This window comes from Chenopodium quinoa, unplaced genomic scaffold (genome assembly GCF_001683475.1).
Source record: "Chenopodium quinoa cultivar QQ74 unplaced genomic scaffold, ASM168347v1, whole genome shotgun sequence".
Lineage (NCBI taxonomy): Eukaryota > Viridiplantae > Streptophyta > Magnoliopsida > Caryophyllales > Amaranthaceae > Chenopodium > Chenopodium quinoa.
The window spans coordinates 1,043,151-1,062,261 of record NW_018744647.1 but is presented as its reverse complement, the minus strand read 5'-3'; the positions used below and the strand labels follow the sequence as shown (position 1 = coordinate 1,062,261).

The window sequence follows — 19,111 nt, the reverse complement described above, 5'->3', positions numbered from 1 at the left end:
GGCTCGAATACCGGACCATTTCGGCTCAAATACCAAAAACCCCTTTTCATCTTTTTACTTTGTTAAAGTTATGATAAAGTTTCAATGACATATCAAGGGACTTTAGACCAACGATGACACGATTGAGAGGAAATCATCCGCTTTTATCCTTTTAAAAACGATCTCTTCTCATGACTTGACATCACCTAGAACACCTTTACTTGTAAAAGTGCTCTACAAATGCAAAGGATCAATCTAGATTTTTTAGCGCGTTGAGACTAGGGATAAATTTTTCTAGCCTTAATAGCTACTTGTTTCAAACACTTAGCGAATCAAGGGTCGTTTCGACATCCTTAACATTACTGAAAGATTCTCTATCCTTAGAGAACTTAGCAGAATGAGTCTTGGATTTATTTCCTTGACTAATTTGATCATCGTATATTCTAGACTCGATCAAAGTGGGGGCTAACTGCAGACACCTACTTTTGGCCTCTTGTCCTGAAAGGAAGTGCGATGATGTTACAAAAATTCGTTCTTCATTTTAAATAAAAGTTGAAGTGTTTATGGACTACGAAAAGCATTATGAAGTAAGTTAAAACCCATATTTGAGACCAATTTATCTTAGAGCCTTGTCTGATTACTAATTAGGCCTAAAACGTGTTCATACATGTTTAAACTTGATTAATAACGGACCCAAATGCTTCAAATGCAATGATTGGATCCAATGGAAGCTACATTATTGAAAACCGAGCCAAATAGATAAAGCAGCCATAAAATTTCCATGCAAGGCCTATACATATGGATAGCCTTTTCAATGATCTTTCCAACGGTAGATTATAAGCCAAATTCTGAGCCAAAACGAAGAAGTTATGATCAAAACACTAAACCAGACCCAAAACCGACACCCTTGCACTCCAACGGAAATAATTTTGATCCATAACATATTGTAACCTAATTCTAACGGAAGTGGAAAGTAGACATTCAGAGGTTTCCAATGATATCTCACACGTCTTAGTCCGACTCCGCAATCAAAAGTTATGGAAGTTTTAAACACGCGCTTTCGTATAAGGCCAACCACAAACCAGCGCAACTCAATCAGTTGCGCGCGACTCATTGAGATGCGTGCGGCACCCAGCATGACTCAGAGAGTTGCGCGCGCCACCTAACAGCGCGGATATAAAACCCTAAACCTAGATCCCTACGCCTAAAAATAGGGGTCTTCGTTCAGCATTATGAGGACCGGAAAATTCAGAATTAAAACCCTAGTATTCTCAAAACCCTAATCTCTCAACTTCTCTTACAATCATACTAATTTTTCCTCTCTCTTACCAAATACATTCCAAACCTAATTGAATCCATTGAAGTCCTTGGAGGTACGAAGAAGAAAGAAAATCCATAGACACATTAAATGAAGATTTAACATAAAAAGAAGAACGGTTAGTTTCCTAAGCACTTAGATAAATCACTTTTCTTTTATTGTTTAAATAACTTTAATTGATTAATTAGTTTGTTTGATCACTTTAAACAAACTTTTAATTAATTAATTCATATATTACTCTTTTGTTAATCAAGACTAGAATTTGAATAATTAATTGTTGTTTTATCACTTAAGACAAGGCGAATATTGTTTATTTATTGTACTTTCACGAATATTGATTAAAAAAGAATAACGACTTTTGCAATGTAATTCCTACATGATTAATGCGTGTAAATAAAATCAACTAACTTAGTTTTAGGTATCACGTTGCATATATTGTTTGGTAATGAAATTGTGAAAAAGGAAGAGCTAGTAGAGGCCGTACTAGGGCTAAGATAGTGATTCCCCTCTAAAGGGAACGTTATCTTAGTACCCTCGCTGCCGAACTCATTTCTGGTTTATGTAGACCAATTTGGGCATGGGTAAACTTACTATTCGTGCTAATTATCCCTTGAAATCTACTTGGGAGAAAGGAATGAACGAGATTATGAGTTTTCCTAAAACTCATTGGCAACTCCTACTTGTTTCTTACAAAAAAGCGTGATGAGAGTACCATTTCTAATTCAAGATCCCCCAAACAGTCAGGAATTCAAATCCTAATACACCCTAACAAGTGTAAAGTCCAAGGATTTTAAGCGGCCATGGGCATCTAAGGAAATACCCCCCTTACGATGGGATCACCCTCCTTACACTAACTCTTCTAGAATTCTAGTCCTTTTCCTAGTTTCTTGTGATTTTTTGTGCTAACCTTAACTTGTGTTCTTTGTCTTTGATTGTGATTGATCTTATTTATGACTAATGATTGCCAATGGACCGTTTTAACCTAGTAAATAGCATAAACATGAAAATTGGACAAAATTAATCAAGTTAGTTTGTCTTTTAGTATTCCATGCTATTTGGCCATTGGGTCCTTCGTTTTTCACAATGTCCTCATGTCTAGCCATGCGATCATACCATGAATCTTAATAAACTCACCTAACCACACATGTTGAGTCATTGCACACACTTTGTCTTCGATTAATGCACTATATTGTTTATGATCGTATATTAGGACCATGCATGCATCGTTTTTCGTCGTAATAGGAATGAGTGGAGTATTTCCCATCAATTTTCAAAATTGTTTCATACACTCTTCATTTCCAATCCGAGCATTGAGTGAATGCATTAAGTGAGTTCATCCTTACATAATACTTGAGTCTAAAATCACTAGGAAAAAGTTAAAAGAATAAGGGGAACGTCACTCCTTCCTTATTTCCCTCCAATTAAAGCATCAAAAACAACAAACTTTTTTCCTCACATGGCAGCAAGAAGTAACTCATAAACAGCCACGAAGACAAAGCACGATGCAAGCTTCTCACCAAGATTTTATGTTTGCTTCTTCTTTTGTTTCAAACCCTCCCCCTAAAAAGTTTACATAGGCTCTCCTTATCCATGTGCCTATATGTTACATTGCTTACCTTCTTCATAAATGAGCATCTCTTTCTTACTTTCGATCATGTAATTAGCAAAAAAATAAATAAATAAAATTGTCGTACCTTCTTCATAAATGAGCATCTCTTTCTTACATTCGATCCTGTTTTGGTGAATGAAGTAGAGGAGCCTGTTGCTGTGTCCATGCAAGAGGAAGAAGAGGAGCATGGAATGGAAGAAGAAGAAGAAGAGGAGCAAAAATCGGAGGAAGAAGAAGAGGAAGAGGTGGAACAGGACAATAATGATGATGAGGAGGGGGGTGAAGCTGATGGATATGGTTTTGAGGAGGAAGCTAATGATGATGATGGAGAGCATTAGTCTTCTAGATCTGATAGTGGAAATTACATTAGTAGTGATGTTGAAATTTATTATTCTGAGTCTTCGATTGATTCAGATTCCTATCGTCGCTCTCCTAGTAATTTCGATGGTATTTGCTAGATATGGAGTGTAGCTAGTGTAAGATTTAGGTTTGGAGCTTAATTAGTATAGAATTTTGTCTATGGAATTTGCTTATTGTAGGAAATTATGAATGAATTTAACTTAAGTAATTTTCTGAAATATGCAAATTATGTATCTTTAAGTTTAATGATTGTACTTTATTAATCTATAAGTATTGATTATTAGTATGTATTTGACTTGTAGTATTGTCAGTGTTTGTATGGACTAAATTTTATTTAGTAATAGTAGTAAATGGCAGTATATTAAACCCACAAGATAGCTATATACTTAAAGATATTCATTTTGAACTATTGCACCTCATCATGTTTATGTCTTTGAAATTGATAGTCATAAACAAAAATTATAACCTTTAAGATAAAGTTTATGTGCTGAGTTAATAACTAATGTTTGTAATGATAGGGTGCAAGATATTCTAAGTTCATTTCTAACTTAAAGGTGGCTTTTCAAATAGGTTATCCACCTATTTTTGAATTGTGAAAACGCTCAAATTCTACTTCTAATTGTCTAATAATAAATTAACTACAAACTAATAGTAATTGTGTCTTAAAAATTACATGCAAAGCTATATGAAAAGTTATACTTGATGATCTTTAAATTTGCGAAATTCTATCAGATGCTCAAAATCTTTTAATTAAAACATGCACCAAAGGATTATCTCCTTAAGTTGTTCTTATTAGCTTCCACTCTTATATCCCTTAATTTATAAAATGGTTAAAAATTTATTAACACTGATTTTTGAATAACAAATAGACATACATGTATGTAAACAATAATGTCTCTAAAGGGAGGTAACAATGATTAATATAGATGTATAAAAGAATGTACATAATTTAAATGAATGGTATAATTAATATTTTGAAATTTTAATTAATGATTAAGATAAATTGTCTGTTTTGGATTGGTTAATAATTTTTCTACACATGTGTTGTTTACTATTTAGTTTTTATTAATTCAATGGTGTGTTTAAATTTTGGTAGGGATAAAGCATTAAGGTTACTTGATTTCTCAAATATTGAATAAGAATAAAATAATCCTATATATAATGCCAAAGCTCACAACTTTTATATGTTTATTAACTAAATTGCATTGGTATTAAAACATGTAATTATTACTACTATTGAGTATTGGAGATAAAAAGTTTATGTAACTTAATATTCTTCATGAGTTTTCTTGTTAAAGCCATATGTTTTGATAAACGTGCATCATTAATAAATAATTTAATTAATGCAATATCATATTTCTTGCTCTATATATTGCATGCCTCTATAGCCTAGCTTAAATTTTCATGTTCTAAAAATTAAATTCATAGTCATATAGCTCAAAAAGCTGCATCAAATTTGCATGGCTGTTTTTTCTTTCACGTTTTCCGTTCTCTTTGCAGCAGAGAATAACAAAAATCAGGTATAGTTCAATAATATTTGCCTAAACTCCTTTTTTTAATGTATTGGTAGTTATACTTTTCTTAGTTTCGATTTTGATGAATTTTGTATTCATATACAGTGTATTCCTAATGGTTTCGAAGAATTGTTGAATGATGGGAATTTAGGTGTTGAATTATCAGTTCATGGTGATTCCAGACTTTAGTTTGTTACTATGGTACATGAAGAAGATAATGATGAGTGGAAAACTATTTTGGGAGATGGCTGGTCCAAATTTGTAAAGGAAAATAATCTGAAGGTTAGTGATGTTATGAATTTTAGCTATTATGGGCACAGTTCATTTCTTGTGCAGATTTTAAGGAGAACAGCATGTAAAAAAGTGCAAGGATCAGACTACAGCAAAGGTTCTTCTAGTTCTGGTAAGAGACGTGGATGCAAAGCTGCAATCGAAGGGAATTCAGAGAAAATGATTGAATTAAATGAATGGATTGATGAAATTGTTGTTGGTTGTCGCTTACCAAATTTCAGGTTCATTTTCAAAAAAATCTATCTTAATCAAGCAAAGATTGTAAATATTGAGAAACTTAAACGCATTCCCTAATCATTTTCCTGTTTTAGGTAAATTTTTTTAAAAAAATTTGTTTTTGTTCTGGTGGCGTTGTTTGCCGAATGTCCCTTTGGATTTTGCTAAGAAGTTTTTAAGTAGATTTGGTGAGACAACTGATGTTATTCTTCAAAACTTTGACGATCATTTTGAGGTGGAGCTTAAAATAGTGAGGAAAGGCAATACAATTACTCAGTGCTCGTTGAAGAATGGTGTAAGGGAGTTTATTGACAGGTACAATGTTCAAGAAGATGAAGGTGCATTCATTAAGTATACAAAGGATGATCCTAGTATATTTGATGTTGATCTAGTTCTGAATGAATGGTAGGACTATTCTAAGGGTTTCGTTTAGTTAATGATGTAAGGATGCAAGTGCTTGAGTATTATGTTAAAATTTCCGATTTGCTTTTGGGTGAAAGACTTATTATGAATTAAGTGATGTGTTCAAGTTTATTTTGGGTCATATGAACAATTAACTAATGTAAGGATATCTAGTTTATTTTGCTTCTTAAAATATTAAGTTTTAAAGTTAATGAGTTATTATATTGTGCCTTTAGAGACAATATTATGATCTGTTATATATTGTTAGTTCATAAACTTAGTTAAGCTACAAATTAATAGTTGAGAAAACTGAACATGTATAAGTAAACATTTAAATTTCTCTTTTTTTTCTTGTAAGAATAGGATAACATGATCAAGGAATGCATTATAAACAGGTAGTCATAGAAGCTATATTACAAAGAAGTTCATTATTCCTTATACACAAAGAAAAAAGAAAACAAGTACAATTACAAAGCTTATAAGCAAAAGAAGTAGAATCTGGTAACCAATGTAAGCATACGAAAAAAAAAAGAAAAGAATCTGATATATTTAAACTGCATAGTAGCAGAAATAGTCTAAATGAATACACGTAAACCAGTAACTTAGTGTGCTTTTCAATGTCTACAAATCAACATACTGATTTTAGATAGCAATCAAGAAGGTAGCAAACAAGAGTATATCCAGAGTGATAGGAAAAACTTACTGTAAATTAAGTGTTTTGATTTGAAGCCTTAGATTAATAGGATCGATATTCAATCGCAAAATATACATTTGTTCAGTTATCCTAGCACCTCTGTCCTGTTTAATGCTTGAGATCGAATAATTGTGATGTTCATAGGTCTGCCTTTGAGAACTTCAGCAATTTTTTCGAAGTCATTCTATTAATTCTGGAAAAAAAAAATTAAATGGGTGAAATTTTTAAAATATAGAATATAATTATAGTTTAGATTAAATTAAGAAAAAAGATATAATTTATTTTTTACATTCGTTCTTTTTTGTCAAGAATGTCTAATATTGTAAGATTGTGTATCTGCTCACATATTGATCTTAAAGCAGTAAGTTGATAAGATGCATTGCTATCATCAGCATCAAATGTCAAAATGCACTATGTAATAGTGTTGTTAATTTATATTAGACATGTAAAAAATATTGCTGATTCACCCAGAATACTGAGGGCAATAAAATGATACATTGACAGCAACACCACAATGTTTATCACAGTTGCTGCAGTCAATGTAAGCAACTACAATAGCCAACTGTAGTTATATAATTGTGACTGTAAGGAAGTACAACTCTTCTAATACTGTGTCGTTAACACGAAATCAATTTCTGTGAGTAAAGATGAAATCTAAAGGCATAATAAACATAGTGCATAACTAATAAGAACTTATTTCTAGCATCCATGTGTGTAACTAACAAGAAACCCTAGGTATAAGACTCTAAGCCAAGCTAGTTCCTTAACCTTAACTTTGCTATAAATAATCCTACAGATTCTATAATATACATCTATACAAACTTAATTAATTACTGCTTCATGACTGTCAATTTTTCCTTCCCAAACTATTTAACTATTTGTTGCCATATGTTGTAAATCAAAGCATAGCTTAAACTCTGAAAACTTTGTTTTTTAAATCTGTTTTAAGTCTTCCAACACCACTGATTACAAGTAACTAAATTTCCATAATCCAAAAGCTTCTAAATTGTGGAAGCTTATACCCTGTTCTAAGTCTTTATCAAACAGACATCCAAAGTGTCAGTTTGTATCTAAGAATGTTATACCTGTTCTTAACCAAATAACACAAACTTACATCAGGTTTAACAGGCTGCAGACATTGATGAGCTGATTTCACAATATAACTTGTAGCATTTTTTTTCCAGGTGTTTCCAGTAAAGCGTCTTTTAATCTGCTACTTCACTTTCCAAATCTGCTTCCACTGCCAGCCAGTCCTTGTAGGATAACCCACTCTCTTTCGGATTTTATTTATTCAAATAATGCTGATTCACCCATCGAAGTCATAAACTGTCATTCTTATTAGCATTATCCCATATATATTTCTCCATTGCTACAACCTTTCAGGTAATACAATCTTTCATACCAAGACCGCCTTGTTTTTTAGGCTTGCAAGACTTCTCATTTCAGCATTACTCTTTGTTTTTAACCAAGAGAATTAACCAACTTCATTAGTTTTACCACTATTGCATTCACAAGGTCTTTTATTATAATTTTAATTGCTAGAACTACAATTACTAACAATTCTTTCACTCTTCTTATTTTAAAGAATTTGATTCCCCCCTAAATTTTTATTTCTCATTATCCTCTCTAATTCTAGTTAACTAATAACTTCAAATCAATGTATATTTAAACTTCCTAACAGAATCTCATAGAGATTGAGACTTTCTTCCTCATTGAATCTAGTTCCCTTAACCCAAAAAACTCTTCTAGACAACTTTCAAAGTGATTACATATCTTGCATTGCCTTATTCAAAAACTTTCCAATCCAAAATAGAACAATCAATTAAATCTGTCCTTCTGTTCATACAAATTTAGGCATTTATATATGTTCGAAAAAAGTGTATTAGCCATACCCTATTCTTCCAAATCACAATTTAAACTAAACAACAATTACTCTATTTGATTTGGCATTCATGTGTCTAACAAAGCGTTTTGCGTGAGACTGGACTCACGTGAGTCCAGGCTCCTTAATTAAAAAGGCGCGGGCCTGATCAACCCGACCAAAGCCCGCGCGCCATTTTATAAAGTGTCTGAATATTTCGTTTTCATCAATTTTCATAAAATTTCGTGCGCCGTCATTTACTGAAAATTTCGAAAGCTTTCATTTCGTCGAATTTCAACCACTTCATTTCCTTAAATTTCAGAGAATTCAACTCTTCAAATTTCATAAAAAAATGGAGACATCAAACAATAGAATGATTATTGAAGGAGATTCTGATTCACCTATAGAATCAATTTCTAGCTCAATTACTGCTGAAAAAGGTACAATTTAGTTCATAATTTTGATTGTATGTAATTTCGAATCATATATAAGAATTTCAAATTACATAGTTCATGATTTCAGATTGTATCATAGTGAATTTGAAATATGAATTTCGACTTATAATTCGCATGCAAGCCAAATTGAATTTCAGATCGTAGTAAATTTCGATTTAATATCTGATCATATTTAAATTCGAGTTAATTTCGACTTATTATATGCAATCAACGCCAATCGAATTTCAGATCGTAGTTAATTTTGACTTATTTAAAAATCAGGCTTAATTTATATTCCAATCGAATTTGAAATCAGGCTTAATTTATATTTCTCAAATTGTATATATTACATGTCGCAGAAAATTAATTTTAATTTGAATCCAGTTTTTTGATAATTTTAGAGTGAAATTCAAATATACTAACACTAATGATGAATGCAGTAGATAATGTAATTTTAGGAGACAATATCAATGAAGAAAGAGATGATGAAGAAAGAGATGAAGATGCTGCAAGTATAATAGGTATACTGATAATTAAATGTTCTGTAAAATTATTAAATGCTCTGTAATTTATTGATGTAATTGCAGACAATATAATTTTTGACTAATCTTATCTTAAACCTGACTGAATTAATTTTATTCCTATGGAAACCTATTTCCTAAAAAAAATTATATGGAAATTAGTGAAAATAATGTAAACTTGACTATTATTATTTTAAAACTGACTATCATTATTTTAAACCTGACTATCATTATCTATTTCCTGACTAATATTATTTATTTTCTTTCCAATTCCTATAATTTCTAATTATCATTATCTATTTCCTGACTAAGATAATATATTTCCTGATTAATATATTGTCATTTCTAACCAGAAAAAAATTTCTGACTTGATAAAAAAAATCTAATTTCTGTATGCTATAATATATCTGAATATTATTATATTAAAACTGACTATCTTTATCTGTTTTCTGACCAACATTATCTAATTTTAAAATATTTCTGACTGGATTAAAAAATCTAGTATTCCTGCCTGAATATTATTATTTTAAACCTGACTATTATTATTTTAAAACTGACTATCATTATTTTAAACCTGACTATCATTATGTATTTCCTGACTAATATTATTTCTTTTCTTTCCAATTCCTATAATTTCTAATTATCATTATCTATTTCCTGACTAAGATAATATATTTCCTGACTAAATATATTTCCTGACTAATATATTGTAATTTCTTACTAGAAAAAAATTTCTGACTTGATAAAAAAAAAAAAATTTGTATGCTATAATATATCTGAATATTATTATCTTAAAACTGACTATCATTATCTGTTTTCTGACCAACATTATCTAGTTCCTGACTAAGATATGCTAATTCCTGAGTATTATAAATTTTAAAAACATTTAATAACTGTATATAATTTTGATAATACAATTTCTGACTATTATTATCTGTTTCCTGACTAATATTATCTTAAACCTGACTGAGTTAATTTTATTCCTGACTAATATATTGTAATACCTGATTAAAAAATCTAGTTCCTGACTAAGATATCCTAATTCCTAAGTATTATAAATTTCAAAAAACATTTAATTACTTTATAACTTCATACAAAACAAAAAATAAAATAAAATCAACTAAATTTAAAAAAAATTACATATTACTGAAATGTTATGTTTTTTAATTCAAATATAATAAAGTGCAAAACATTGAACATAAGCTACTAATAACATCCTCTATTTTAATTTTTTTCCTCTCTACCTGGTTGGCTTGCCTCTTCTCTTTTTCTCTCTCTCTTGTTGGCTTCTTCTTCCGCAAAAATTAAACGTAATTCATCAAGAAATTCAGCCCAGTCTTGCACCATGCCATTGTGAAAACCATAACCATTATTCCTCATAATGTCATATGCAACCCACCATTGATTTGAATTATGATTTCTTCTTACTATTTCTGGAATCCAAAATTTATAATACCATAATTCATTATAATATTTACATGTACAATTAATCATCGCCCGGGCTTTGAAGGTGCACCTAGGGAAAATATGCATGCATAATATCTCTTCAATTGCTAATGCTGGATGTGCATCTTCTAAGGCATCAATTGGGTGTGCAATTTGATTAGCCATCTAAACAAAACAAAATAAAATAAACTAACAAATGTATGATCATAATATGAAAAAAATATACCTTTTGTAGTAGCAGTAGTTATATTCTTATAAAATTAATTAAAATTCAAACTGAAGCAATTTATAGTTTTATATGGATTTTTTTTTTCTGAATATAGTTTCTTGTACACTGTGGTTTCTTATATATAGTGTTTAGAACGTGAATTGGTGCAGTGTTTTGGAAGAGGGAAGGTCATGCCTTTTCAAATATGTGTTTTTCATTTATAATTAACCTCTGTTCTAGTAAATACATTTAATTTTATTCAATTAATTTTATGTCTAGTAAATGAGTTTACGTGTTTTTTGAGTGTTTATAGTGTTTATGTTTTAGAAGAGGGAAGGTCATGACTTTTCAAATTCTAATTCTTGTATGCAATAATTTTTTTTTCTGGATATAGTTTCTTGTACACTGTGGTTTCTTATATGTAATGTATAGAACGTGAATTGGTGCAGTGTTTTGGAAAAGGGAAGGTCATGCCTTTTCAAATATGTGTTTTTCATTTATAATTAACCTCTGTTCTAGTAAATTCATTTCATTTTATTCAATTACTTTTATGTCTGGTAAATGATTTTACGTGTTTTTTGAGTGTTTATGTTTTGGAAGAGGGAAGGTCATGACTTTTCAAATTCTAATTATTGTATGCAATAATCTAACTGACTATTTTTATCTTAAACCTGACTATATCATTTATGTCCTGATTAATTTATTATCTATTTTCCTGACTGAGATAATTTTATTCCTTACTATTATAATCTAATTTCTAATTCAAAAATTTTTGACTATGTTTTTAGTAATATTTTGACTATTTTTTGTCACTGAAATTAGATTAATAAAATTGTTTCAATTTAATTTCTGATTGAAACAATTTTATTCCTGAAATATACGATATAATTTTTGATATATTCAAATTAATTCCTAATCAAAACATTTTAATACCTGACATACAGAATTTAATCCCTGATAAAACAAATCTAATAAATGACAAAAATAATCTAATTCCTGAAGATAATGAACAATGAACAACATATTATAATCCGATACAAATATTATTATTTGTGAATGATATAATTTTATTACTGACCAATATTACCTGTTTCCTGATTAATATAATCCTAAACCAGACTGAGATGATTTATTTCCTGACTAGTATTTAGTAATTCCTAATTTAAATAATCTATTTCCTGACTAAGGGGTAATTCTTAAGTATTATAAATTTTAAAAATATTTATTTACTGTCTATAATATTGTAATTACTGACAAAAATAAATTATGATATGTTTCATATGTATACTTTTGTTGCAGATTACAAATATGACAAGGATGAAAACATAAGTAGATGTCTAGCAAGTTATACAACATCAAACTACAATGAGGGATATGTGTTATACAAAGCTCATTCAAGATCTGTTGGTTTCAGTGTCAGAAAATCAACAAAGAGAAGAGATACCAATAATAAATTGTATGAGTTTTATTTTAGATGTTCTAAGGAAGGACATACAAAGGGTAAAATGAAGATAGCAGGTCAAAAAAATTCTGTGGAAATACCCATATTGGGTAAAACTGATGAAAAAAAGAGAAAAGATAGGGAGGTAAATGAGACAAGAACTAGATGCAAAGCCCATATTCGTTTCAAGAAAAACAAAGAAGGAAATTTCGAAGCTGCTACACATGAGTTGGAGCATAATCATGAATTGGTTATAGTAGTTCAACGACATCATCTAAGATCAGAAAGGCAAATATCAGCTCCAATGGGTGAACTAATTGAGAGCATGATTGAGAGTGGTATTAAACCAATGGATGCTTATAATTATATAAGCAATGAAGCTCGAGGAGAAGAATGTGTAGGTCATACTAAGAGAGATCACCTTAATTATGTATCAAGGGTGAAAATGAGTATGGTTGAAGGTGGAGACATGCAAAATGTATTAGACACCCTTCAAGAAAGAGCAGATCAAGATCCCTCATTCTTTTATAGATTGAAATTTGGAGAAGAAAATAATGTTGTGAGCTATTTTTGGCGTGACTCCCAAATGCTTGAAGATTTCAAAGCTTATGGTGATGTTTTAATCTTCGATACAACATACAAAACAAACAAATATGGGTTGATATGTGCTCTATTTGTTGGTATAAAAAATCACTGGAAAACAACAATGTTTGGATGTGCATTCATAACTGATGAAAAGACTGATACATTTGTTTGGATGCTTTCAATCTTCAAAAAGTCAATGTGTGGAATTGAACCAAAATCAATCTTTACTGATCAAGATCTTGCAATGAGCAACGCCATACCAGAGGTAAGCAGTTTCAGCTTAATATTTGTATTTGTATTTTATATTGGGATATGTTTTGTATCAAATAAAATAATCTTGAATTTTTTATTTAATTCTTGATAATTATAAACTAACTATATAATGTTTTACCTGAAAAAAGTATTAAGCCTGACTTAAATCAATCAATGCCTAAGATAAAACACATTATATCTGACTAATATTTTCTAATTCCTGTCTAAGTTAAATGTATTTCTGAGTTAAAAATATCAAATAAACAATAATTAAACTCTGAAATATTTAAATCCTGACTAAAATATTGTTATATCTGACAAGAATTATTTTATATCTGAATATAATATACGAATAGATAACTTAAACTTTATATCTAATTTAACATTTTAATACCTGACTAATAAACTATTTTGCCTCACAAAAATAAATTAAAAACTAATGGAATTATTTAATATCTGACTTTAACTCTGTAATACCTGACATAAATATGTCAATTACTGCCATGATTTATATAATATCTGACTATAAAATAAAATTATTTGATTTCTGTCTAAGTAATGACTATAACTTTACTAATACCTAATGAATATCATGTAATATCTGATGAAAATAATATTAAAACTGATGAAGAAAATAAATTTTATAATTGACATTATATATTTAATATGTAATTAAAACACTTTAATTCCTGACTAACAAATTGTTATGCCTGACAAAAATAGATTAATAACTGACATGATATATATAATATCTAACTTTGACTCTAAAATACCCGACAAAAATTTATTAATTACTGCAATTACTTATCTAATATCTGACTATAAGAAGAAACTATTTGAATATCATGTAATTCCTTATGAATTTCATGTAATTTCTGATCAAAATACTCTAAAAACTGACTAACATATTATTATGTCTGACAAAAAGAGATTAATAACTGACATAAATCAAATAACACTAATTAAAGTCTGAAAATATTTAATTCCTGGCTATAATATAGTAATATCTGTCTAGAATCATTTTATATTTGACTTTAATATAAGGATAGCTGAATAAAATTTTATCATTCCTTAGAAAAACACAACAAAAATATTATTTTGAGAGATATGATTTATTTCCTGCCCTAAATAATATAATACCTGACTAAAAATATAATAATCATGAAAGAAATAATATTATTTCTGATTTTTAATACAATGGAATAACTTAAATCACCTTAATTCCTATTATATGAAACTTTTAATCTATTATCTGACTATAATACTTTAAATGCTGACTAATATATTATTATGCTTGACAAAAATAGAAGAATAACTAACGTTAATTATATAATATCTAACTGTTACTCTTTAATTCCTGACTAAAATATTATTATTCTTGAGTAAAATATTATTATGCCTGCATAAATCAACCAATCCAAAAATGTAACAACTGCCTAATAAAATCTAATTCCTGTCTAAGTTAAGTTTATTTCTGAGTTAAAAACATTAATTCCAAAGCACTGATTAAAATCTAATTATATTAAAATACTGATTAAAATATAGTATTATCTGTCAAAAATTATCTAATATCTGACTATAAAATAGAAAACTGAATTAAATTTTACAATTCCTTACACAAATACAAAAAAAATAATTTCTAAGAAATATGATTTGATTCCTGCCATAAATAATATAATAACTGAGTAAAAGAAAAATAATCCTGAAAGAAAAAATATTATTCCTGATTAAAAAAGAATGTTAATTCCTACATAAGTTATTATAATTCCATACTAAAATAAAACTGTTCCTGTTGAAATTAATGTAATTTTTGAACGAAATAATTGTATTCCTTATTGAGGTAATATAGTGCAATTATTCAGAAGTGTTTTTTCATTCACAAACAAAAACAAAAACATAAGTCCAAATTAGTATATATTTCTTCATAATATTTTGTCATACTTGTGACAATGCCTTACAAAAGCAAATGAACACTGTCACTTTAAACTATATAAGATCATAACAATTCTATACAAAACATTGCTTTTTAATTAAAGAAAAACATATTTACAGGGCATTTAAGCTAGCCTAATCTTCTTCTGCGGCCCGCCAGGTTGAATAGCTTCCTCTCTCTTTCTTTTCTTACTCCACATATCTTCCTCATCCCTAAATAGCCATCGCAACCCATCCAGAAATTCAGCCCAATCTTGAACCATTGAATTATGAAAACCATATCCATTATGCCTCATAATATCAGTTGCAAGCCACCACCTTTCACTGGCCTGCCTGGCTCTAACTACATGAGGAATCCAAGTATTTAAATACCATAATTCATTCCAATGCTTACAAACACAATTACACATCGCTTGCGCTCGAGGGGTGCACGTTGGAAAAATATACATGCATAAGATTTCAGGAACAGATAATGCATGTGGAGCATCCTCTAGAGCAGCCATGTAATGAGGGTCGTCTATTAGATCCATTTGAAATACTACGTTACAATATACTTGAATTCGAATAAAAATTGAACAAAACTGATAAATATTCTTTGTTGAAAAACTGGAAATGGATGGTTTTTTTTTAACAAACAGAAGAGATATATGAAAGGGTGTATAGATTTTTTTGAGAGTATGATGTTTGAAATACTTTATTTATATCAGTTTTCACTGCGCGTTTTCCAAGTAATTAAATTGTAAATCAATCAATTCATCATTTCCTGACTTTTTATCTGCCCATGTAATAATACTCAGTCCTAACATAAAATATTGTTATATAATTTCTGTTTATATTTGTAATTACTGATAAATTTAAACCGTTATATGAAAATTTAAATCTATTTTAAGACTAAATATATAAATTTTTTATTAACAAGTAAATACCTTTATTATTATAATTGACATTATTAATCTAATATCTTAACAAAATTGAACAAAATTGCTAAACATCATTTGTTGAAAAACTAGAAATGAATGGTTTTTTTAACAAACAGAAGAGAAATATGAAAGGGTGTATAGATTTTTTTGGGAGTATGATTTTAAAATACTTTATTTATATCAGTTTTTACTGTGCATTTTCCAAAGTAATTTAATTATAAATCAATCAATTCATCATTTCCTGGCTTTTTATCTGTCCACGTAATAATATCATAATTATTGACAAAAAAAATAACCTATTATATGAAAATTTAAATATACTAATTTTTGACCAACAAGTATTTTACTGGAAAAAAAAGACAATACATGAGAAACCAAAATAAAATCAAAGTACATTACTGAAATATACTTGATTTCATATACTATTTCGAAAAATATAATATATAAAAAAAACCCTAAAATCTTAATCATCTTCTTGAGATTTTAAACTTGTTTTTTCTTTTGATCTTCTTTTTCTTCTTCCTGTTTCTTCTTTTGTTGATCGTATTCTTTCTTTTTTTGTTTTGTTCTTCCTGGAATTTTTCTTCAACCCTCTTTCTCTTACTCAGTTCTTCGATTTTGTTCTTCTTAAATTTTTCATACAGTTTCATCAACCCATTCTTCACTCTATCTCTTCTCTCAAGTAGATCATTTAATCTATTTTAAAAGTTATCAAAAACATTTTCTTCTAGATCGTTTGATGAAGTAGAAGACTGAGAATTATTTTCCATATTTGAGGAATAAAGAAAAAGAGTATGTTTTAGGAGAGAGAATATACAGAAACACAAACATGCAAAATGTATGACCAATTCTTGGTTTTATAGACAAATATAAGAGATTAAAAAAATATTTTACTTTTAGAATAATTTTCTACGAATAATTCTTATTCTTACATTTTTGTCATCTTTATCCAAAATTCTTGGTAAATATATTCATGTTAAATATCTTTATTTTAAAAATCTTTATCCAAATCACAAAGTACTGAAAGCAACTCTAAATAAAATCAAACACTAGTAAAACAATTTTTGCTAATTTCTGTATTAAAAATGTTTTCCCTGAAGAAAATTCTACAATACTTGATTTATTTTATCTAATATCTGACTAAACCACTTTAATTCCTGACTAATAAATTGTTATGCCTGACAAAAATAGATTAATAACTGACGTGATTTATATAATATCTAACTTTGACTCTTTAATACCTGACAAAAATTTATTAATTACTGCCATTATATATCTAATATCTTACTATATAATGAAATTATTTGATTTATGTTGTCTAAGTAATGACTATAACTTTGCTAATTCCTAATGAATATAATGTAATTCCTGATTTTTCTAAAAACTGATTAAAATAAATCAAATTGTTCTATAATTGTTGAAGAAAATAAATATATAATTGACATTATTTGTTTATAAGTTATCTAGTATATGAACAAAATGTACTAATTTCTGTATTAAAAAATGTTTTCCCTGAAGAAACTACTACAATACTTGATTTTTTTTTATCTAATATCTGACTAAACCACTTTAATTCCTGACTAATAAATTGTTATGCCTGACAAAAATAGATTAATAACTGACGTGAGTTATATAATATCTAACTTTAACACTTTAATACCTGACAAAAATTTATTAATTACTGCCATTATATATCTAATATCAGACTATATAATGAAATTATTTGATTTATGTTGTCTAAATAATGACTATAACTTTGCTAATTCCTAATGAATATCATGTAATTCATGATAAATATAATCTAAACACTGATAAAAATATATCAAATTGTTCTATAATTGTTGAAGAAAATAAATATATAATTGACATTATTTGTTTAATATGTGATTAACACACTTTAATTTCTGACTAATAAATTGTTATGCCTGATAAAAATAAATTAATAACTGACTTGAGTTATATAATATCTAACTTTGACTCTTTAATTCCTGACAAAAATTTATTATTTTCTTCCATTATTTATCTAATATCTGACTATAAAATGAAATTATTTGATTGTTGCAGGTTTATCCAAATTCAAGACATAGGCTATGTCTATGGCATTTGCAAAAGAATTTTGTATCACACTTTGGAACTTTAAAAAACAACCCAGAATTCAAGAATATGTTTCACAAGTGCTTAAGTGGTTGTGATTCAGAATCAGAATTCGAAGATGTCTGGAAAGATGGTTCAAAAATATGGATTAGAAAAAAAAGAGTGGTTTGATAGGTTGTTCGGGCTACGAGAAAAATGGTGCACTGTTTTGAGCAAGGATATTTTCTCTGCGGGAATCCTTTCATCTCAAAGAGTAGAAGTAACAAACAGAGCAATTTCATTTAAGGCCAATAAAACCACTAAACTTTTGGAGTTCTTTCATATATTTGAAGCTACTGTGAGAAGATGGAGAAACACTGAAAAGAGTGACAACTTCAGATGTACTACTGAGAAACCAAAAACAAAAACAAAGATCTTAAAACATGCTGCTGAAGTTTATACTCTGAACTTATACAAGGATTTTAAGTTGGAATTTGAGACCAGCCTAGGAGCATATGCAAAGGAAAAGCCAACTTCAATGCAATACGTCAAATTCTTTGATGTTTCTCTTGATGAAGATTATATGCACACCTATCAAGTCATATATCACTGTCAAACCAATGAATTTATGTGTTCTTGTATGTGCTTCACATAGACTGGATTTATGTGCTTTCACATTATCAAGAAAATGCAAATGTACAACATACATTCTATACTAGAGAGATACATTTTGAAACGTTGGACCAAGCTTGCTAAATCAAGGATATGGGATGAGAATGAATCAGATACGTACATACTTTGTTATTTTAAAATTTATTACTTGTTTATTTAGTATAAAATAAAAATATCTTTATTCCTGAGCTAAATATTTTAATTACTAACATAAATAATTTCCTGAAATAGAAATGTAACAGGTGACTTAAATATTATAATACCTGGCCTAGATAATCTTATTCCTGACCTAAATAAATTAATACCTGGTCAAAAAAATTTAATACATGAAAAATATAATATTATTCCTGATCTATTCAATCTAATTTCTAATTGAAACAATT

The 19,111-nt window shown here is 28.6% G+C and overlaps 1 protein-coding gene across 1 annotated transcript; it reads left to right on the top strand.

Annotated features, from left to right (window-relative positions):
• Window positions 1-8,596: 8,596 nt before the first annotated feature.
• Window positions 8,597-18,711, top strand: LOC110701652 (protein FAR1-RELATED SEQUENCE 5-like). The gene is made up of 4 exons (XM_021879266.1): window positions 8,597-8,684; window positions 9,137-9,199; window positions 12,153-13,144; window positions 18,181-18,711. Exons 1-4 carry the CDS (start codon window positions 8,597-8,599, stop codon window positions 18,709-18,711), a joined length of 1,674 nt encoding a protein of 557 aa, XP_021734958.1.
• The last annotated feature ends 400 nt before the right edge of the window (window positions 18,712-19,111 follow it).

Coding starts and splice junctions, on each gene's coding strand:
- LOC110701652 (XM_021879266.1), top strand. CDS start 8,597: ATGGAGACATCAAACAATAGAATGATTATTGAAGGAGATTCTGATTCA. Junction 8,685..9,136: donor CTCAATTACTGCTGAAAAAG/GTACAATTTAGT, acceptor ATGTAATTTTAG/GAGACAATATCAATGAAGAA. Junction 9,200..12,152: donor AGATGCTGCAAGTATAATAG/GTATACTGATAA, acceptor CTTTTGTTGCAG/ATTACAAATATGACAAGGAT.